At 43.4% G+C, this 23,097-nt stretch overlaps 1 protein-coding gene across 5 annotated transcripts in view; it reads right to left on the bottom strand.

Annotated features, from left to right (window-relative positions):
- The window catches only part of LOC129821342 (kalirin-like), a 259,834-nt gene that overhangs the window by 51,596 nt on the left and 185,141 nt on the right, over nucleotides 1–23,097 (bottom strand). For all 5 annotated transcript variants that reach the window (XM_055878930.1, XM_055878932.1, XM_055878935.1 and 2 more), the window contains exons 23-33: nucleotides 22,800–22,921; nucleotides 22,225–22,291; nucleotides 21,475–21,584; nucleotides 21,087–21,156; nucleotides 11,817–11,906; nucleotides 11,349–11,441; nucleotides 9,738–9,849; nucleotides 9,107–9,297; nucleotides 6,995–7,096; nucleotides 6,374–6,516; nucleotides 5,755–5,857 (exon numbers count right to left, since the gene is read on the bottom strand). In XM_055878930.1, the coding sequence (XP_055734905.1) occupies nucleotides 5,755–5,857; nucleotides 6,374–6,516; nucleotides 6,995–7,096; nucleotides 9,107–9,297; nucleotides 9,738–9,849; nucleotides 11,349–11,441; nucleotides 11,817–11,906; nucleotides 21,087–21,156; nucleotides 21,475–21,584; nucleotides 22,225–22,291; nucleotides 22,800–22,921 (1,203 nt within the window). The remainder of the gene's footprint in view (nucleotides 1–5,754; nucleotides 5,858–6,373; nucleotides 6,517–6,994; nucleotides 7,097–9,106; nucleotides 9,298–9,737; nucleotides 9,850–11,348; nucleotides 11,442–11,816; nucleotides 11,907–21,086; nucleotides 21,157–21,474; nucleotides 21,585–22,224; nucleotides 22,292–22,799; nucleotides 22,922–23,097) is intronic.

The raw sequence follows: 23,097 nt of genomic DNA, 5'->3' as shown, positions 1-23,097 counted from the left end.
GGGGGCCTAAGCATGCCTAAGGCATGTTCACGCTGATGAGCAGGGACCCTGGACATCTTTCTTTTGGTGTTTTTCAGAGTCAGTAGAAAGGTCTTTTTAGTGTCCTAAGTTTTCATAACTGTGACCTTAATTGCCTACCGTCTGTAAGCTGTTAGAGTCTTAACGACCGTTCCACAGGTGCATGTTCATTTATTGTTTATGGTTCATTGAACAAGCATGGGGGAAAAAAGTGTTTTAACCCTTTACAATGAAGATCTGTGAAGTTATTTCGATTTTTACGAATTATATCTGAACGACAGGGTCCTGAAAAAAGGGACGTTTTTTTGTTGTTGCTGAGTTTAGATAATAGGGTGGGTTTTGGAGCACAGTATATGTATAACCCTGCTTTTAAGAGCCGAGTAGACAGCTTTGACCCCCCCACAGAAAATAAAGAGCATGTTTTAGAGGTCTCTTTACATCAGATAGCTGCAAAAGATTAAACATGGGGCCCTGGATTAAAGTAGTGCACTATACTTGGAATAGCATGCCATTTGGGATATAGAATTAGAGGCTATACGGTAGAATGGAGCTGGCATGACATGTTGGGTCTAAGCTGCAGCAGATGTGACCGGAGCCGTCCATCTCATCTCGGCTGCGTCCCAAATGGCCCATACTCTGGTCAAAAGTACTGCCCTATGTAGAGAATAGAGTATCACTTGGGACACAAGCCTTCATCTCATCTCCCCTCGACACCATCTGCAGGTTATTAGGACACCTTCACACGGGGGGAGACGGAGACCGTTGCTAAGAGATCTCTAGGTCAACCAGAGATGCGGCCAAGCGAAAGGGTACAGGGTACACACGTTAAACAATGCTCAGGGTCATATTCATTAGTGGACACCGTCGCAAAGCGTTTTGCAATGGAACCTAAAAAATACGTTTCCCTCCCTGTTTCTGTCCGTTTTCTTCCATTTTTGTTTATTTTTTATTAGAATGTCTGGGAGTGTCTGTTATAAGAATGTCTGGGAGTCCATTGAAGAACAAACGTAACACATAGGCCTATAAGTTATATATAATTGACAGACTGACTATATTCAAACTCAACTGAATTGGAACTAGGCCCATTACAGTAGACAGGGAATCCATGAGGGGGAAAAATATCAATGCCATATTATTTTGTACTCCTGTAGTACTCAGGATGTTTCGGAGACTAGTGTTGATCTCATTTTGAATGTCAGCCGAGCGCTGCCTAAAAAATTAACTTTTCAGTCATAAAGACTGTTGCCTGTTGCATAGTCATGTCAACACAGCCTCACTCACTCTCCTAGTCAGGCAATATAAAATGACTTACAGACCTGGGTTCAAATTGAAATCTTGATCGTTTCCTTTAGCCTGCCTAGAGAGCAGGCTTTACACCAGGGGCAGTCAACTCAATTCAATCGCGGGACGATTTTTGTTTCGATCTGATGGTCGGGGGGCCGAAGCATAATTATAAGAAGGTGTACGAAGCAAATTGACCACAAATAAGCCCAAAAATAGATTGTATTAGAAAATAACACACTTCATACCTTGATTACATTAAAGATAGATTTCCTATATTAAAAGAAGTCTTGGTGATTTACAGTATTTTCTTTTTTAGTAAAAACCACAATCCTCTCGGGTTTACATTGTTGGGACTTTTCTAAAATCGGTCCCACCGCAGAAGGACAGCTTAACCAAGCACAGATGCAGTACTTGAATTGATTTCAAATAGTATTTCAACCAACCTGCGTATACACTCAGTTAAACTAGGTGCATAGCGTAGACAAGACATAAGCCACTATAGGGTTGATCTTTTGCAATCACGTCTCGAGCCAGAGCCATAAAGATCCTAGAATTCAACACTATTTGATCAGTTTCTAGAACGAAAATCTTCCTGACCATGTTTTTTCTTTTTGTCACGTTGCTAGGATGCCAAGATCCACTTCAGAGAGATGCAACTGGATCTTCAGAACGTCAGTAAGTCAGTCAGTACCATCTCGTTGAGGCAGTAAACTTAATAGCCTGCTTCCTGTGTCGACTGGCCTAGCCAGCCCTCACAGTTTAACCAGCAATCTGCTCTACTACTGGGACGTGGGGGAAGGAACTCCCTTTCAACACAGCAATGTGCTTCTGCTCCTTTAGCCATCTGACGCTAGCCACATGAACACATCTCGTGTGACTACAATACGACTCCCATGAATGATATTTCCTATGTGGTGACATACGGTATATATATATTTTTTTTTTTCTCTACTTTGGTGAATATGTGGAGGCTATATATACTGCCATGTACAGTTATGACTCTCACATGTGTGACTCAGACATTAGAATAACAATCTTAAAAAGTTGAAGATCAAGCAAAACATAAAATCAATAGATTTGGCAAAAACAGCACAGTAGACATCTGGCAGGACACATTTTAAAATGACAAATGACCCGTAGCCTATCCAAAACGCTCTCTACATGTCAAAGAAGGTCTTTAAAATGTTCTGAGCTATTTTGGGAGAAAAGCTAGGGTCTGGTTACTTACGTGACTGCTCTCCTTGAAAAGTTTAAAGCTCATCCACTTTGGCATGGTGTCTCTTTGCTCTGCTCTCTCGGTCTGTGCTGCAGAGTTAAGCTCAGTTCAAGCTCTTTGCTTTGATTGGCTGAACCAGACAGGGAGACAGGCAGTGTTATTATGACCCTGTCGTCTCTACTACTCATAGAAAGCTTGTGGTTGTCTTCTTCACGGGTCCCAACCGGGTACGAAATTCTGTTGTTGACCCTCGACAAAAAGGCTTCTGTTTGATTGTCATTGGGTCTCGGGTCTATCAAATGTATATACCAGAGACCCGATGACAATCAAACAGGACCCAACCCAGACCAGAGGGTCAACGTTCGGGTCGGGTCCAGGTTAATCGGGTCCTACTTGGACCCATGAAGACCTCTAACACAGGCTTACTATGAGTAGTAGACACGACGGGTCATAATAACACACTGCTGCATGTGTGCACCCAACCAAGGATCAGCATAGCCTATAGCATATTTATTTCATGCTAATAAAGGTGAATTTATCGTCTTATAGAAGGCCTAGCCAACATATAAAGACCCATTTGTTAAGCAGAAGAGCAACTTGGGGGGGGGGGGGGGTAGCATGTGTGTGTTGTGGAGAGAGAAAGTGAGTGTCTGAGAGACAGAGGGAAGGTGTGGCATGTATTCCTGCAGCACAGCTAAGCCCAAATTGAACCACAGTTGTCCTTCCTTGAGAGGAAACACACACACAGAAAGAGAGAGAGAGTGAGAGAGACAGAGAGAGAGAGAGAGACAGAGATAACCCGCATCTCCCATCCGAGGAGCACGAGGCCAGTCTCATGACTCGCGGATACAGCGGTGGCGATTGGAGAACAGCTTCATTATATGGTGAGCCGGGGATGAAGGAGGGGATAATAGATTTGATTTAGTCAACGTACAGTAATGAAGAGAGGCACAACCTTGGTTTAGGGAATGAGCCGACAACACATCCATGTGATGTGCAGCATGAGGGACAGAGGACAAACACACCCATGTGAACTCTGTCGTAAAAACACAGCAAAGTAGAAGCACACCACTGGAAATGCTTTCCTAGCTGCTTTCTTTGTAATTGTTAGCCATATATACACTGTACATGAGTTGGAGACAGACGGCAGCTAGACAAGCCCAGGAAACAGCCTAGGGTGTGCATCCCAAATGGTACCCTAGTCACTATACACTTTGACCAGGGCCCACAGGAAATAGGGTGTCATTTGAGATGCAACCTAGCTGTTCCATCTCCATGCAGGGAGAAAAACAAATCCTCCCACATTGACAGTCACAGCAGGGTGGTCGGGCGGGAGCAGAGATGTCGTGTCTGTCTGTGCGGAGTGGCTAACTGTCAGCTTGGACCAGACGACACTGGAAGGGCTTAGAAAGACCACAACAGCACCAGGAAGAGAGTCATTTCCAAGACAAAAACAGTCTGTGGAAAGACTGACATGGCTCGGCCTGAGAAAAAATACCAAGAGAGAGAAAAACCCTCCTGACAGTCAGTCGGTGACACTTGGCGGCTCAAATCAGACCGGGTTTGGTGTTAGGAACTTATTTTTTGGAAATTCTCTATCCAGCCTTCCCTTGGCTATTCATAACAGCATGCAACACTGGAATATAGCTTAAGAAATTTGCATTGAACTATAAGGGAGCTCCAGCACTGAGGAATGTTTTTCTGTTTAAAGCCTTCCAAAGAGCAACAAGACAACCCTCCCACCTTGAGAAGGAATGAAATAGTGTTATTTAGTTGCGACATCCTCCACCGAGAGAGAAAGCAACACACTCACACTCGGCTGTACCATAAACTTCCCTCAAATCACACCTATTCATCACAAGCAAAACGAGGATTTGCCTGTCACTCTGTTAGGGCAGCCGTTTCTAGAGCCCAGTCTATCTTTCTGCTGTGTGTGGCAGAGTGACATTTAGCGCAGGGGCAAAGTGTGGGTGTACTGTGTGAAAAGGTCACAGGGCATCACAATGGACTGGCCAGGCCACGCTCGCTCTCTCTGCATGCGTCCCAAATGGCACCCTATTCCCTATTCAGTCCATAGGGCTCTGGTTAAAAGGAGTGCACTATATCGGGAATAAGGTACCATTTGGGAGTTTGGGGATGCAGCTTCTCTCTCTCTCTTTCGTACACCACTCTCCACCCTCCAGAGCAGAGGGAAAATGGCACCCCAGGCCAAGACACCCAAGCCTGGCTGCTCTCCAGGACAACAGAAGGCTAGAGGGCCCAGCTGCAGTGGAGTTGAGCCCAGAGAGAGAGGGAGTGGCTCATAGGGAGGGAAATCTTCCAAAAGTTAAGACAACAACCAGCTTCACAACAACGGTTGAGTTCCTACCCAACTAGGTATTTAACATATCAGCTAAAAACATAATAGATAAAGCAATCTGACGCCCGACTGCACAGTCGACGACGTGGAACGCAACCACTGGTTGATTGACGCAATGCAGTGTAGATGTGCAGGAACTCAACCATAATGTCCATCAGTCATGCTAACTACTGCCGGTAGCTAAATTTAACAACTAATTATCGTGGATGCTGTCACTACTGGCCTACATAGACAACTCAAGGTAAGAGGAATTTTAGCCAAACATGTAAATTAGATGAACCCTCCCTTTAACTCTCACACACCTTTTTTTCAAGAGCAAATTAGGAATCAAATGTATCGTTACATTGATTTCAAACAGTCCTTCGTATGCTGCATGAGGGCACATGCCTGCACAAAGCCTGAACAGACGTTTCATAGTTTCACATGATTGTTGTTCCATCTAACCTACTGGGGAGCCTCAGCTCTAATGGCAGGTCACAGCCCCTGCTTGGAACATAAGAGAGGCCAGGGAAACCCCGATTGTCAATCAGCTGTCCATGGTGACCCACAGGGGGGGGGGGGGGGGGGGGGCGGAGCTATGAAGGAGCCAATCAATGTCAGCATAATTAAAAAAAAAGTACATATCAGATATTAAAGTCATTCATATTTCACACTTATTTGCTTGATATTGTGTATGGTGAATATTTAATATGTAGGACTTATTGCTGTAGGCCTACAGGGAATAAAGAAGATGTTTAGGGCTCATGTTCATAAAGAATCTCAGGATTGGAGTGCTGATCAGTTTTGCCTTTTAGATCATAATGAATAATATGGATATGGGGGACCTGATCCCAAATCAGTACTTATACTTGAGATGTTCCAGCAGATGTCCTCCTACCTTATCACTGTCCACAGTGTTCTGAGAAGTCCTAGAAGCGATGGAGATGGTGTCTGGCTGGCTGCTGCCGTCACCCTGGCTGTCTGCATCCTCACCAGCATCCCTGGATCCACACACACACACACACACACACACACACACACACACACACACACACACACACACACACACACACACACACACACACACACACACACACACACACACACACACACACACACACACACACACACACACACACACACACACACACCAGTTAGAGGTGAAGTGTCTTATCTCTGTCTGTCTTGATGTTTCTTGAAGAGGATGTACAGTATCTTATCTTCAGCCATCCAGACCAAATTAAATAGAATGAGTCACACTGATCTATGAAATATATGAACAGAGATTAGATTATAACAAATGTGGGCACTTTATAAATACGCCTACTGACAGTGTTGCTTACGTGAGTGCCTGCCATGGCCGAGTGATAAGGAGTAGGGCGAAGTTGCCCCTATACACTGATCAGTACACCATTTTCCCCACTAATGGTTAAGGTTAGGATTGGGAGAGAGGAAGCTGATCCCAGACCTGTACCTAGGGGAAACGTCAACCTGGAGCGAGCGCTGGACCTACTCACCTCTTGCTGTTGTTGCGTGGCTTGGCCGGGGTTTTTGGCATGTGGATGGGCTCCTTCAGCGCCCCCTTGAGGTGGATGATCCTCTCCTGGATCACCTCCCGGATGTTCTTGATCCACTCCTGCTTTGCTTCAATACTGGACGCCTGGGGAGGAGAGTGAGACACATCACATCACATCATATTGATTGGTCTTTTTTTATCCTCTGGCCTCTGGCAAGAGAAGGTGTTGGCGTACAAAGGAGAAAAACTGCAATGTAACCATGAAGGCGTTGCTCTGTAAATTATGCTTTCTGCAAGGCATGGCCCTTACAGCCCCAGTCTTTAGGAAGAGTATATGTCACTTTTTTATGGCCCCTCAATTAGTGTGGGTATGGCATTGTGATAAATGACCTAAAGCTACCTTTCACCCTGTACTGAACCATCTTGAAGATCAGTAGAAGGCAGCTTTAAGGGACCTGCGCCCGTATTCACAAAGTGTCTCAGAGTAGGAGTGCTGATTAAGGATCAGGTCCCACCTGTCCATATATGATCATATTAATTATGATCGAAAAGGGAAAACTGATCCTGGATCAGCACTCCTATTTTGTAATGCTTTCGAGATCAGCAAGAGGCATAGACCTACCTTGAGGACAGTCTTGTTGTCAGATGAGGGGGTCCTTCCAGCCCACAGAGCAAACTTACAGGGGTCCCCTTCAATGTGCTCCGTCACGCCCAGCTCCGATGTCTGGATATGGAGAAGAACAAAATGTCAAGACTTGAAACTGCTTTTTTATGACTTGGAACCTTCCAAATCATCATATGTTCAGTATATCATTGAATATCATAAAAACGATATACTATAACTATATATCATAAAAACTAATAGCAATGTTCCCTTTCTGAAAAGGAATTTAAGAGGTACATTAAGATACAGTCATAGTAAATCCCACCCAACTTTCCTCTATGTCCCTGTCACAGTAGGTTGGTGGCACCTTAATTGGGGAGGACGAGCTCGAGGTAATGGCTGGAGCGGATTTCCATGTGTTTGATGCCATTCCATTCGCTCTGTTCCAGCCATTATTATGAGCTGTCCTCACCTCAGCAGCCTCCACTGGTCCCTTGGTCCTGGCTGGCTGTGTGTCCCAAATGACACCCCGTTCCCTATATAGTGCACTACTTTAGACCAGGGCCCATAGGGCTCTCACCATAAAGGCTATAGGGTGCCATTTGGAGCGCAACCTGGACACATCTCTTCAGCAGGTCCTATGATTGTAGGTCCTGTCTCTGCCTGGCCGGCTCCCCTCTCTCCACTGGGATTCTCTGCCTCTGACCCTATTACGGGGGCTTACTAGTGCTCCTACATGCCGTCCCTAGGAGGGGTGCGTCACGCCGTGCCAGGCTTTTTTCCCCCGCCATACTCGACATGAGTGGTTTGAGTCACTGAGATGATCTTCCTGTCCGGTTTTGCGCCCCCTCGGCCTCGTGCGGTGGAGGAGATATCCGTGGGCTATACTCAGCCTTGTCTCAGGGTAGTAAGTTGGTGGTCTGTTGACATCCCTCTAGCGGTGTGCCTGGTAGGCCCTGTCCGGGGTTATCGTTGGACAGGACCCTCTCTCTCTCTCTGTGTCCCTCCCTCTCTCTATCTATCGCACCTGCTGTCTCAACCTCTGAATGCTTGGCTATGAAAAGCCAACTGACATTTACTCCTGAGGTGCTGACCTGTTGCACCCTCTACAACCACTGTGATTATTATCGTCTCTCTAGGTTTCTATGTTTTTAGGCTAGGTTTCTGTAACAAGCACTTTGTGACATCTGCTGATGCAAAAAGGGCTTTATAAACACATTGAATTTGATTTGATTTGGAACAGTTGTTATTGGACACGCACATATGCATATTCATAATTCATGCACAGTCAGAGGAAGCTTTAATTTCCGGACCACGCCATCTGCTCGTTCATGTATTCAACACCTGGCTCTTTTTATTCTCCCTCCCCAGCTTCCTCTAAAACACCCTAAATATACTGTAGCCTATTATACAAGCGGGCAATTAACACCCACCCACCCACCCACACACACACACCACAGTCCAGTCCTGCTTACACATAATGTACATTTTAGTCATTTAGCAGACACTCAATTGAGAGAGACATTTTTTTTTCAAATAAGAAGGCTAAAATATCGACATAAAATGAGCATTGTACGAATCGTAGCACTACAATAGCACAAATACTCTTGCACACATCCAACGCGCGCGCACGAGCGTGCACACACACAATGGGGGCTTTACACATCTCAGCCAGCAAGCCAAGGCTGGATGCAGATCAAAGGGAATTGGATGGCTAAGCTCTCGGCCAACAGTGTGGGGAAAACATCTCCACTGGCTAAAAGCACCTGCCCTTCCGATCCAACTCCCCATGAGTCTCCGGGACACATGCAAGGCATCACATCGTTCCAGTATTATTAGGTTCACAGCTTGGCCAGCTGGATGATACATTATCTATATGAAAACATCAGTGCTATCTTGAGCGGAATTCCCTTGAAAAGCTGGAACTCCAAACGACTAGATGACCAGTCTCATTCCACAGATGTGTCAAGTCAAGTGCAGATGCATTCCTTTCAAATTGACCTCAGACTTGAACTTTAACTGTAGAGGAGGTAGGGAGGAGGGGAGGGGAGAGGAGAGAAGAGGCGAAGAGAGAACAGAAGAGAAGTTGAAAAAAAGAGGCTAGAAAACGAGTCCAGTCCTAAGTCCTACCAGCAGTTTGCTCTTGAAGGCGTATTTGGTGCGTCCAGCCGAGTCCTTGATCTCCTTGCTGAACACCAGGGAGATCTCGAACAGGAAGAGATGACGGTCCCGGCCCTTCCGGATCAGAGACTTGGGATCCCACACCTGGAACGTGTCCTGGATGAACAGCTCTCCCTGCACATCCAGATTCTCATCGAAACCTGCCGGAGATCACATGGCTCTTTAAATACAGCAATGCAGTACAGACAGTAGAGTTGGGGTCAATTTGAATTGAATTCATTTGAATTATTATGATTTCATTTTTATTCAATCAATTGCTTCTCCTTTTCAATTGATTGAGAAATCATTGAAAATCGATGCCATTTTATTTTGCGATTATTGAATTACTAATGTCAGTGTACTTCCTGAATTGTCAGACTTCAATTCCAATTACCCCCAACTCTGACAGAGAGACAACCTTACAGCTTTACACTTGTCTACTAGATAGTGTTATTCCATGCTGAGCAGGTCTTACTGCATATTTCCCCACTGTCCCTTAAAGGGATAAGGTCAGTTAGTTTACTTCCACATGAAGTGATGGAACACCCTAGCTAAGGAATTTAGAGAGACGTTTTTAACACAGGCCTCCCTCCTGCTCTACCTTCCAGCATGGCGACGTGCATGGCGTCGTTGGCCCTCTTGGGGACACTAAGCATCACCTCCAGGCCGTCCTTAATCTCCCCCTTCCCCTCCTCACAGCAGGTCAGCAGCTCCTGAAACATGGCATTTGGACAATTTTCATCCGTTCCAGTGCGTTGATTGGGTCGCTAAGTTTACAGTTCCTGGCATGCATGTTAAACACAGAACAACAATTTTCCCAGCTGGTTATTTTTTTAATTATAAAATAAGAGGGCTAAGAACAGTACTTTTGAGAAGACATGTCTGGAAATTGTTTCAACGCTATTTCTTATACCAGACACTGTAAAGGGGCTCTCTGTATGCAAGATACTTACGGCGTCCTAAATGGCACCCTATTCCGTAAGTGCACTATATAGGATAGGGCATAGGGTGCCATTTGGGATGCAAACCTAAGATACTGCGTGATGAGATTCAGACACATCACTAAGTGCTATTATGAACATATAACAGAGTTAAGGGCCAAAACACAGGCAGGGGAATCGGACGTCTCTTGGCAAGTCCTTAATGAGATTGATAAGGAAACCCACGTGTACATACTGATGAGATAGAGAGGAAGCGACAGGGGAAGGAAGGAGGGAGGGAAGACAGGGGAGACAGGGAGTGAGATAGTGAGAGAGGGTGTGAGAAGGAAGAGAGAGAGAGAGAGAGAGAGAGCGAGAGAGAGGGGGGTAGAAGTGTAAGAATGCTTTGATGTTCCATATTTCCTGGGGGAAGTGGCCTGGATGATAAGAGGCCCAGTTTCCTCCTTGTCCGAATCACAAATGGCACCCTATAACCTATATACAGTCATGACCGAAATTATTGGCACCCTTGAAGATGAACAAAAAAAAACTGTATAAAATAAATAATACAAAATACTGAGCCATATTGTAAAAAAAAATAATACTTATATTAATACAAATGCTCAGAGAAAAATATTTTGTTTAACAGAAAATAAATATTATTTTTTTCTCTCAAAAAGATATGGATCAAAATGATTGACACTCCTGTTTTCAATACTCTAGCACCCTCCCCTGCTAGGGTAATGGCACTGAGACTTTTTCTAAAATGTTTTATGAGATTGGAGAACACGGGAGGGATCTTAGACCATTCCTGCATACAGAATCTTTCCAGATCCTTGATATCCTTCATCTGCACTTATGAACTACCCTCTTCAATTCAAACCACAGGTTTTAAACGGTGTTCATGTCCAGAGACTGAGATGGCCATTGCAAAATGTCAATTTTGTGGTAAATTAACCATTCTTTGTGAATATTGATGTCTGCTTGGGGTTATTGTTTTGCTGGAAAATCCACTTGCGGCCAAGTTTCAGCCTCCTGGCAGAGGCATCCAGGTTTTTGGCTAAAATGTCCTGGAACTTGGTAAAGTTCATGATGCCGTTGACCTTAACAAGGGCCCCAGGACCAGTGGAAGCAAAATAGACGCATAATATCAATGATCTACCACCATATTTTACAGTAGGTATGGAGTTATTTGCACCCTTCTTTCAACGCAAAATCCACCACTGGTGTGCGTGGCCAAAGAGCTTTATTTCAATTGGGACGCAGACCTTCTCTCCCATCATGTTCCCTACCTTGAGGAGAAGCTGGTACTTAGTGATCCTCTGCACTGGCTTGATAAGGTACGAGGAGATGGAGTTGGCCAATCCGTGTCGCTGCTGGATTTCCTGCACACAGAATTTACGACATCATGATGACTGAAACATATTGACGTTGACATTGATATACTTTAATGTGTTCATAGCCTATAATCATGTGTTCATAGCCTATAATCATGTGTTCCTCCCAAGTGGCACACTATTCCCTATGACTATATAGTGCACTACTTTCGACTGGAACCCTATGGCCACCGTTCATAAGTAGTGCACTGTAAAATAAAGAGGGTGCCATTTGGAACGGAAGCCATAAGACTGCGCACTGTAATGCAAAGAGACAAATGGCAGTAAGTAAGCAGAAAAAAGATGACTCCTGTTTAGCGTTGGAATAAATGGTTCATTGGCACCACCTACAGGTAGAAGAGGACAGACAACTCATTCACTTACATCGAAGAAGCTTCCAGCATGCTCCAAGATGAGTTGGCTGGAATCCGGTTTGTTTTTACAGTAATTGACGTACATGTGGAATTTATCAGCCTGAAAAACAGTATGGGAAAATCCTGTCAAATTCAAATGACTAAGCATCTATGTTCATACCTAGGATAGGATAAAGCAATCCTTCTGCCCCCCCCTCCCCCTTAAAAGATTTAGATGCATCTATTGTAAAGTGGCTGTTCCACTGGATGTCATAAGGTGAATGCACCAATTTGTAAGTCGCTCTGGATAAGAGCGTCTGCTAAATGACTTAAATGTAAATGTAATGTAATGTTACATGCATATGGGTCTTTCTATAAACTAGAGTACCTGTGAGCATTTCTTGTAGTGGACAAATGTTTGAAGCTATTACAAGGTCATTAATAATAATTTGCTTTTTTTACGTGACGACATTAATACATAAAGGGGCAACATAGACACATTCAATATAATTCATTAGTTGAATCAAAACCTGTTTAAACCCTTTCTCATGCTTGGAGTCTTCACAGATTAGGCAGAAATCGTGTGATATAAAACACTACCTTTATTTCCTTACATTTATGATACTGTTGTTTGTCTTTTAACATTTAACAATTGAAGCATTTAACAGTTGGATTACACATTGAACTTGATGCTGTAATATTGCTCTTGGCCACTATTCTGTATGACAATCTCGAAAGTGCACTGTAACCTTGTAACATCTCCCTATGTTATGGTGTGATAACACATATCCAAAATATTGTATGTGATTGCAAAATTGAATGCTTCCAACAGAGAGTGTGACTTTACCATCATTAATTAAACGGTTTGGGGTTCTTCAATAATTCATGCATATTGTTGTTTGAGGCGCAATTCATGTCCAGCTGCACTGTAAGACGCTTCTGTAATTTCAACAGCAAAACACTGTAGAATTCACAGTAAAATACTGTAGATTGCTGTAGATTGCACTGCATTATGGGTAAAATGCAAAAAAACTGTTAAAAAAATATATAATTATTTAACCTTTATTTAACTAGGCAAGTCAGTTAAGAACAAATTCTTATTTACAATGACAGCCTGCCCCGGCCAAACCATAACCCGGACGACGCTGGGCCAATTGTGCGCTGCCTTATGGGAATCCCAATCAGAGCTGGTTGTGATACAGCCTGGAATCGAACCAGGGTCTGTGGTGACTAGTACTGAGATGCAGTGCCTTGGACCGCTGTGCCACTCGGGAGCCCCCCTGTTATTAACTGTAATTGGAAGCCTCCTGTAAAAATGACTCTTACTGTATTTCTTTACAGTGTAGTATACAGTTTTATGCCTACTGTAGATTCAAATGATCAGTTTCACTTACAGGCGCCAACCTTATGCTGCTGGGTGAGACACATGAAGCACAGACTATTTTAGTAAGTATCTTCTGAAGCAGCTGTGAAGTGAAATAATACAGCAGCTGCTGGGTAGGTACCTTGACTTCTTTATAAGTATCTCTACTGCTAGCCAGCATTGAATTACTGCATGTTTTCTTAGCTAACCTAGCTGGCTACTGTAGCTAGCTGGCTAACATTAGCTAGAAAAACATCACCCAGATAATAATTGACAAGTGTGTTTTCACCATTACTACAAATAAATGGCTTGTTTCTAGCAGTTCAGAATATATGACTCATATATTACAAGCACAATGGTTTTCTTTCCTGGATTCACGGGCCGCATTTTACACATACCGCTAAACCACATTGTGGGCCGTACTCGCCAGCCACTAAAGCCGATGACTAGCGCACCGGTGAAATGTCGAGCTGACTGCGACCTTATGTGCAGTGGGCAGCTGTAGCCTATCACAGTGTCACTGGCGGAAACTAGTAACGTGGACAATTTATTTTCCCTCCCAGGATTATATTTCAAATAGGATGCCAGCCTACACAAGAAATAACTAATATTGGTAGCCATCTAGATGTCACTGTGATATAGTCTACTAGTCAATGGGGAGCAGTGGAGGCTGCTGAGGGGAGGAAGGCTACTAATAATGACTGGAATAGAGTAATTGGAATGGTATCAAAAACATGGTTTTCATGAGTTTGATACCATTCCATTTACTCCATTCCAGCCATTATTATGAGCCTTCCTCCCCTCAGCAGCCTCCACTGATGGAGAGAGCATGAACGGCAAAAAACACCGGGACACAGTGTCCTCCTCAACCCTGCGTGATCGGGACATCGTGTCCTCCTCAACCCTGTGTGATCGGGACACCGTGTCCTCCTCAACCCTGTGTGATCGGGACATCGTGTCCTCCTCAACCCTGTGTGATCGGGACACCGTGTCCTCCTCAACCCTGTGTGATCGGGACACCGTGTCCTCCTCAACCCTGTGTGATCGGTTCTCTCAGCTCTCAGCTCTCAGCTGTGCGACACATTACATTGTTTTTCAGGCCAGGAGTGTCCATATACCTGCTCCCCGCTAACCATTTGTTTAATTTAAACAACATTGTTCCATATATTGTTACAGTATCAGTAAACCTGTTCACTTTTTCATTAGTATGCATACATTTGGTGGCACAGAAAGTGTGGTCAAATAATCTGCGGAATTGTGTGGGCTTTAGCAATGTTGTATTAGTTAGCTAGGCTTTGACCTAGGTGTATCTAGCGGTCTTATTTGTATTTGTGCAATGCCTCAACTGATTTCATAAACTATATTGGATATATGCTGCAGGTTTGAATCAACCCAAGATGATGAACCCTGAAGATGGGACAAAGTGGTGACCCAGAGGAAGCCACACATTGCCCCATTCTTCCAAGAGCTCACTTCTAGTGAGCTAAGTACACACACCCACATACACACAACACCAGCGTAATATGCCCCTTGCCACCCGTCTTTTTATCCACAGAGTAACAGCCCTGGTGCTGTCTCTCTCATTCTGTTCTTTATTTTTCTATGCTTGTCCTAATTAAGGGTGAGAAGAGCTAACAAATCAGAATTGAGGAGGATTGTCATGGAGCCCTTTGAGGACACCTGATGCTGAGCTGAATTCTACTTCCTGGATGCTCTCCTGCCCAACCTCCGGTAATGTGTTTCACTGCCTCGGAACCCCAAATAGAGTTGCCCCTGATCATAGACCTAGGATTGTGCCCAATCCATATTTGAACTCTATCTCCCTCTCTCGCTTTGTCTCTCTCTCCACCACACCCCAAACACACAGGTACTCAATATAGTTTTTAGATTAGTATTGTAATAATGCTCTTATTTGGTTGCATATGTGTTAACTGTTGTTACTTCTATTGACAGTTCTGTTGTTAACTTGTTGTTACCAATTTGAATAAATGTGTTTTATGTAAAAATGTATTGTTATTCTTACATTTAGATTTCAGGGAAAATGTCACTGTAAATTTACAGCATTATCCTGGCACCAGATTTTCCAGCTTAACACTGTAATTTTGCTTTACAGGAGAAATGCTGTAATATTTTTCACAGTACAATTTTCCTTACTGCAAAACATTACAGCATCCCTGTAAATTTGGTCTAAGACACTGCATCTCAGTGCAAGAAGCGTCACTGCAGTTCCTGGTTCGAATCCAGGCGGTATCACAACCGGCCGTGATTGGCCCGGGTTTGGCCGTCATTGTAAATAAGAATTTGTTCTTAATCGACCTGCCTAGTTAAATGAAGGTTAAATAAAGAAATAAATAAAATTACAGCAGGGATGCTGTAATATGTTTTTTTTACAGTAAGGAAAATATTACTGTGAAAAAGTTCAATCTTTGCTATAAAGCAAAATTACATTATTAAACTGGCAACTCTGGTGCCAGTATAATGCTGTAAATTTACAGGGAAAAGTTTTACAGTGTGTTTAGTTACAAGGGGACATTATCGCGCGACATCAGACAATTTGTCACGCCCTGGCCTTAGTATTATTTGTTTTATTTATTATTTTAGTTAGGTCAGGGTGTGACATGGGGTATGTGTGTATTTTGGGGTATTATATGGTAGAGGGGGTGTTTGGTGTAGTTTATGGTTTGGTGTTGAGTGTATGTGTCTAGCTGTGTCTATGTTGGTGGTGTTCTAGGAAAGTCTATGGTGGCCGGAATGGGTTCTCAATTAGAGACAGCTGATTTCGGTTGTCTCTAATTGGGAGCCATATTTAAGGCTGCCATAGGCTTTAGCTGTTTGTGGGTCATTGTTTGTGTATATGTATAGTTCAACGTAAGTAGTTTGTGTGTGCACTTACGTTTGAAGTTTTCACGATCGTTTGTTGTTTTTCGTTATTGTTGTAATAGTGTGTCGTGTTCATCTTCGTCGTTATTAAAAAGAAGATGTATCCAAATCATGTTGCGCCTTGGTCCTCTCGTTCATGTCAACACGATCGTGACACAATTCAGGAAAGGATTTTCTGAATGACAGTCAAGTGATAAAGTGCTAGCGTGATACCCCACGCGATTGAACAAAAACCAAAATGCGTGAAATAATGTTGATCTCGAGGCTTGACAGAACATATTTGTGTCTATATTGTTACGGCATCGAAGATAATTAGACTATGTCGTGGACAACATTAAGTCAAGCTTCCCCTAAAATTACGGTCTGTGTACGTTAAAACGGTGCAATTGGGAACGTGAAAACGGTTAGTTTTTTTCAATTTTGAATAGAAATGTGGAATGCCATTCATTTGTCAAGTACACAGTCAACGCTTCCTGTTCTTTCAAAGTAGGAGTTCACATTTCTAACGCCATTCTATGAATCTATTAATTAATTGATTAATAGCTGTCCATATGTGCCACAGTGCCAACATAAGGTGAGATTTCTTTCTGCATAAGATGTAGTGTTTTTTGAATTATTAATGAACTGCTGTCACTGTAAATTGTTAGCTGACTGAAATATCCTGGCTACCTAGCTAACCATTGGTCATCTTATTCAATGACGCCATAAAGCCAAAACAACAGTTTATATGGTGTCCAGCTTACATCTGTGCAAATCTGTGTGTCCAACAAGCAGGTGAGCATTTTTCATGAATCTTGTTCTGGAGTCAGCTCTGCAGAGTGGAAACTAGCTGGCACAGCCACAAAGTCATAAAATCTGATTTTAAACCGAACTTTAACCCTAACCTTAACCACTACTAACCTTAATGTCTAACCTTTAACTTAAATTAAGAGCAAAAAGCACAATTATTTTCATGCATTTTTACAATATAGCCAATTTTGACTTTGCAGCTTATCTAAGGGGAAATTGCTCAGTTCTGCTCCCAGGACAAGACTCATGACAATAAACGTCAACCTCTGTCCAGCAATGGAGTGAAACATCCAGTCAATGCCTCAAGTGTCGTGCTGAAGGTCCACCACAAACGCAAAGGGTTGTGGGGTCCTGTCCAGAAACAACCCCTAGCTAGCCCCTACCCTTAGACACTAGTGGAGATCTGAGAGGATTGGACAGGAGTAAGCAATACCCCCAACATTACATCAAGCATATCAGAGGCGAAGGTGGAGCTCTCACCATGTCACCACCTGGCTCAAATAGCCGACCAATCAGCCTGTTACCAACACTTAGTAAACTTTTGGAAAAAATGGTATTTGACCAGATACAATGCTACATTACTGTAAACAAATTGACAACAGATTTTCAGGACATTCAACAAGCACGGTACTTACACAAATGACTGATGATTGGCAGAGAGACATTAATGATAAAAAGATTGTGGGGGCTGTTTTGTTAGACTTCAGTGCGGCTTTTGACATTATTGATCATAGCCTGCTGATGGAAAACGTATGTGTTTTGGATTTACACCACTTGCTATATTGTGGATAAAGAGTTACCTGTCTAACAGAACACAGAGGGTCTTCTTTAATGGAAGCCTCTCCAACATAATCCAGGTAGAATCAGGAAATCCCCAGGGCAGCTGTCTAGGCCCCTTACTTTTTAAAAATCTTTACTAACGACATGCCACTGGCTTTGAGTAAAGCCAGTGTGTCTATGTATGCAGATGACTCAAAACTATACATGTCAGCTACTACATCAAAGTGAAATCACTGCAACACTTAACAAAGAACTGCAGTTCGTTTCAGAATGGGTGGAAAGGAATACCTTAGTCCTAAATATTTCAAAAACAAAAAGCATTGCATTTGGGACAAATCATTCACTAAAACCTAAACCTCAACTAAATCTCAAGTTGAGGTTTGGACCTTGGCCAGGGAGGTGACCAAGAACCTGATGGTCACTCTGACAGAGCTACAGAGTTCCTCTGTGGAGATGGGAGAACCTTCCAGAAGGCCAACCATCTCTGCCACTTTCCACCAATTAGGCCTTTATGGTAAAGTGGCCAGACGGAAGTCACTCCTCAGTAAAAGGCACATGACAGCCCGCTTGGAGTTTGCCAAAAGGCACCTAAAGGACTCTCAGACCATGAGAAACAAGATTCTCTGGCCTGATGAAACAAAGATTGTTCTCTGGCCTGAATGCCAAGTGTCACGTCTGGAGGAAACCTGACACCATCCCTACAGTGAAGCATGGTGAAGCATCATGCTGTGGGGAAGTATTTCAGCGGTAGTGACTTGGAGACTAGTCAGGATCGAGGGAAAGATGAACGGAGCAAAAAGATCCTTGGAGAAAACCTGCTCCAGAGTGCTCAGGACCTCAGAGTGGGGCGAAGGTTCACCTTCCAACAGGACAATGACCCTAAGCACACAGCCAAGACAACGCAGGAGTGGCTTTGGGACAAGTCTCTGAATGTCCTTGAGTGGCCCAGCCAGAGCCTGGACTTGAACCCGATCGAAAATCTCTGGAAAGACCTGAAAATAGCTGTGCAGCGACTCTCCCCATCCAACCTGACAGAGCTTGAGAGGATCTGCAGAGAAGAATGGGAGAAACATCCCAAATACAGGTGTGCCAAGTTTGTAGCATCATACTCAAGAAGACTCAAGGATGTAATGGATTCCAAAGGTGCTTCAACAAAGTACTGAGTAAAGGGTCTGAATACTTATGTAAATATTAACATACATTTTTTTTATCCCTTTTTCTCCCCAATTTCATGATATCCAATTGGTAGTTACAGTCTTGTCCCATCGCTGCAACTCCCGTACGGACTCGGGAGAGGCAAAGGTCAAGTGCATCCTCCGAAACACGACCCTGCCAAGCCGCAATGCTACTTGACCCGGAAGCCAGCCGCACCAATGTGTCGGAGGAAACACCATACAACTGGCGACCGAAGTCAGCGTGCATGCGCCCGGCCCGCCACAAGGAGTTGCTAGAGCCTCGATGGGACAAGGACAAGGACATCCCGGCAACCCAAACCCTCTCCTAACCTGGACAACGCTGGGCCAATTGTGCGCCGCCTCATGGGTCTCCCAGTCACAGCCGGCTGAGACACAGCCTGGGGTCAAACCCGGGTCTGTAGTGACGCCTCAAGTACTGCAATGCAGTGCCTTAGACCACTGCGCCACTCGGGAGGCATGTAAATGTTTTCTGTTTTTGCTATGTCTTTATGGGATATTGTGTGTAGATAAGGGAACAAAAACAATTGAATCCATTTTAAAATAAGGCTGTAACGTGGAAAAAGTCAAGATGTCTGAATATTTCCCGAATGCACTGTATATATAACATTCTATTGGTTGCACACATTTTGTATAATCATTTAGTTTTGAATTGGTTGAAACATTTTGTGTATCAGTTCATAAACCACCTGCCATGGAATCGGTACATTGAAAATGACTTCTTTACTTATTTTAGGTTTAAGGAAGTGTGTAGGTCGCATTCCTTATTGTAGCGCTATGCAAGTTATTTATTTAGATTCGCCTGCTTGAGACAAATTCAGCGATTGCTCTGCTATGTCCGTGCTGTGAAGCAGTCGATCTGGATAAATGTTTTTCTAAGGACCGCCCGATTGATGTAACGTTGCAGTGAAGTGGATGCAGCCGACCACCAGAGGGAGGCAAATACAAGTTTATTCGACGGAGCACGTTTACATGGCCCTAGGAAGGTCTGGGTGGCTTTCTTCTGACTTATTTAACGGTGGGAAATCAATAAAAGAATGAATGTAAAAATATACCATTTCACGGACTGTCCGTTTAAGAGGTTATTAAGGATACTATAGTTATCACGTTTCGCATTGGATTTATTAACTACAAAAAAGGTAAGACGTGTTTTTCTTTTTAATTCTGGTGTCGCTCTGCACACACAAGCTTGTTAGCTAGCTGGTCCAACGTTAAGCCAAATCTCTGAAGTTCAAAGACATTCAAAGTTCCTTTATAGAACCCGCTCCTCAGTGGGTATAATTCTGTAGACCATCATAACAAGAAGATACACAGCGCTTCAAGCCAAGCCTCTTCCACCACCCTCTTTCGCTGTCTCCCCACCTTCAAAATTTCAGTAGCATTTCGCGCCCTACACTGGTCTATCCAATACATGTAAATAGCTTGCCCGCTCCATAGCAAACTACTTTATCCGAAGTTATTTCATGTCGAGCTAAAATATTTATTTTAGAGGTTTAAAAAGGAACGATATAAACTGTTACTTTTTTTGGTTCGAACCGGTTCAGAACTTTATTTTGCTGGTCGGAACAGTGGAACTGAACCCCCAAAAATATGATTCTGTTCAGAACAAAACTATTGGAAAATAATTTTGGTTCCAACCCCTGGTGTCTATCTTTCATGTGACATTTTGAATGACATGTCGATGTTTTGTTGTTTCTAGGTGGTGTTATGGTCTCATTGTGTCTAATTTAGACTTGTATTCCTGTAACTACACATGTGAAGATGCAAGAAAATCACATTTAAATGTATATCAAACCATTTTCACATTTTAACCCTGATGTCACACATTTGCTCCTTTATTAATAGAAAGACCCATATACTTTTCCCATATATATCACTACAATATGCAATGCTCACTGCCAATGCTTATTCCAAGTACGTTTGCAAGAGATTTTCATGCTACTGCGTGCCTGCCTATGGTTTATGGGAAAAAAAGGGCTTTATAAAATACTCTACATTTTGTTTGAGTGATTACCGATGTTGTATAAACGAATTGCAAGAAGGTAAACAGCATTCACATGTAATTATCAATCAGGAAGCCACAAGTCAGAAGTACCCTGTGGGCATTGTAAGTAAAAGACTTAACACCATGGTCATATTCACTAAGCACCAAATGGAACAAAACGGACTGAAACAGGGAGGGACTACCTGGGCGTGACCAATAAAAAAATACTAATTTTTGGTTTCCGTTGCAAAACATTTCAATTGTGTGCTCTAATGAACGTGCCCCATTGACTGTAAACAGGATGAGTCTTACCCATGTGACAAAACAATGGCCCACATCTTCAGGTAGCTGCTCATAGTTCACTAGCTCTTTGAGGAAAATGCTGCAATTAAACAGCAAAGAGAAGGTTAACAGTGAGAATACTCACTGGTTATTGTAGAACAAGTATTTCCTCAACCAAAATCACATGAAATAGAACTGATTTGAATTGGTCTCATGCAATAACTTGCACCTGAAACACAACAAAAAAAATCGAATGATATAACAAGTTGGAATCTCTTTCAAATTAAGGATGTGTCACAGATTACACCCTGTTCCCTATATAGTGCACTACCAGAGCCCCGCCTTGGTCAAAGGTCGTGCACTATAAAGGGCATAAGGTGCCACTTGGGACGCATGTCAATTTGAAAGAGATCCCTACCTGTTATGGAAATCATAAATCTCCTGGATGTTGCCAAAGATGATGTGCTCCTTGTTGACGATGCCAGGAGGAATCTCCTCCACCCCACTTGTCATCTCCCACAGGTACGTCTAGACAGGAGGAGGACACAGGAAACATCACATGCTATCATGTCCTACAACCAATCCTCACAAAAAAAATGGACTTCTCTTTCTTGGACTCACACCTGCACTTGTCTTTTCTTCCTGGCACTGATTCTTCTGATGGCAGATTCTACATGCTTGCTTTCTCCTATTAAACTTATTGAATGCACTGACTCTAAGTTGCTCTGGGTTTATTTATTTTTTACCTTTATTTAACTGGGCAAGTCAGTTAAGAACAAATTCTTATTTACAATGACAGCCTACACCGGCAAAACACGGATGACACTAGGCCAATTTTGCGCCGCCCTATGGGACTCCCAATCACGGCCGGTTGAAATATAGCCTGGATTCAAACCAGGGTGTCTGTAGTGACGCCTCAAGCACTGAGATGCAGTACCTTAGACCGCTGCGCCACTCGGGAGCCCTAAATGTTAATGGATAACTAAAATGTTAATTGTAATTGAAGTACAATGACTGTAGAGTGGTGAAAAACAAAAAACGAAGAAGCTGACTCATTATATAATGAAAACACCCAGGAAACCCCGCTTTGAGTACATACCAAGGCCAAAAGATCCCTGAAATGAAGAAAGTTTTATTGCCAAGCGAAAATGGAAGGGGGAAAGCTTACCTCTAAACATTCATGCAAGTCCCTGACATAGGCCTTCTCAGTCTGAAGCAGTTCAGCCATGATGAACCTGGATAAATACACACATACAATATATCAGCAACCAGCAATGACATCGTCTGCGTTTCAAACAGCTCCCTGTTCCCGACATAGTGCACTACTTTTGATCAGCGCCCACAGGGTGCCATTTGGGACGAACGCGTAGTCTCTTCCCGCAGCCCCATTCCAAGACTACCAATGACAATATCGAGCCATATCACATGAACTCCACCATGAATTGTGTTTTGTTATTTTGTAAACATATTTAAAGTTGTATATACTGCATATAAAAGAGGGATACAGAAGAGGAAGTGAGCGGAGGTCCGAACCACTGGCCATATCTGGTCTGGCCACAGCAGACGACAGCACTGCCACTAGACCCCAGCACATCATGGAATGTTAAACGTAGGCCGATACACCTCATCAAAAGCCATAGTACTACTATAGACTTCACGCAACACTCAACACTCAACACGCAACACTCGCTTCCTCCAGCGGTTTCTCCCTATTCCTCTGTAGTGTCTGTAGTGTGTACTCACTCTTTCTTCCTGGCTGACTTCCTCTTCTCCTCGTTGACCTCGTGGTTGGGGTCGCGGAGCTTCACCTCCCCAGGATCAGTCAGGCTGGCTGGGATGATGTCCAGCTCCAAGTCCTTATTGTCCTGTCAGATACAGAGGGAAAGCTCAGCACACGTCCCAAATGGCACCCTATTCCCTATGTTGGGCACTGCATAGGGAATAGGGTGCCATTTGGGATGCAACATTTCAACATGGTCCATGATGACACAGCACTTACACATGAAATAGACTTTTCGAACAGACTGTGTTTCGATTAGAG

This window comes from Salvelinus fontinalis, chromosome 23 (genome assembly GCF_029448725.1).
Source record: "Salvelinus fontinalis isolate EN_2023a chromosome 23, ASM2944872v1, whole genome shotgun sequence".
NCBI classification, from domain to species: Eukaryota; Metazoa; Chordata; class Actinopteri; order Salmoniformes; family Salmonidae; genus Salvelinus; species Salvelinus fontinalis.
The sequence above is the reverse complement of the archived record's forward strand: the minus strand, read 5'-3'. Positions and strand labels throughout refer to the sequence as shown.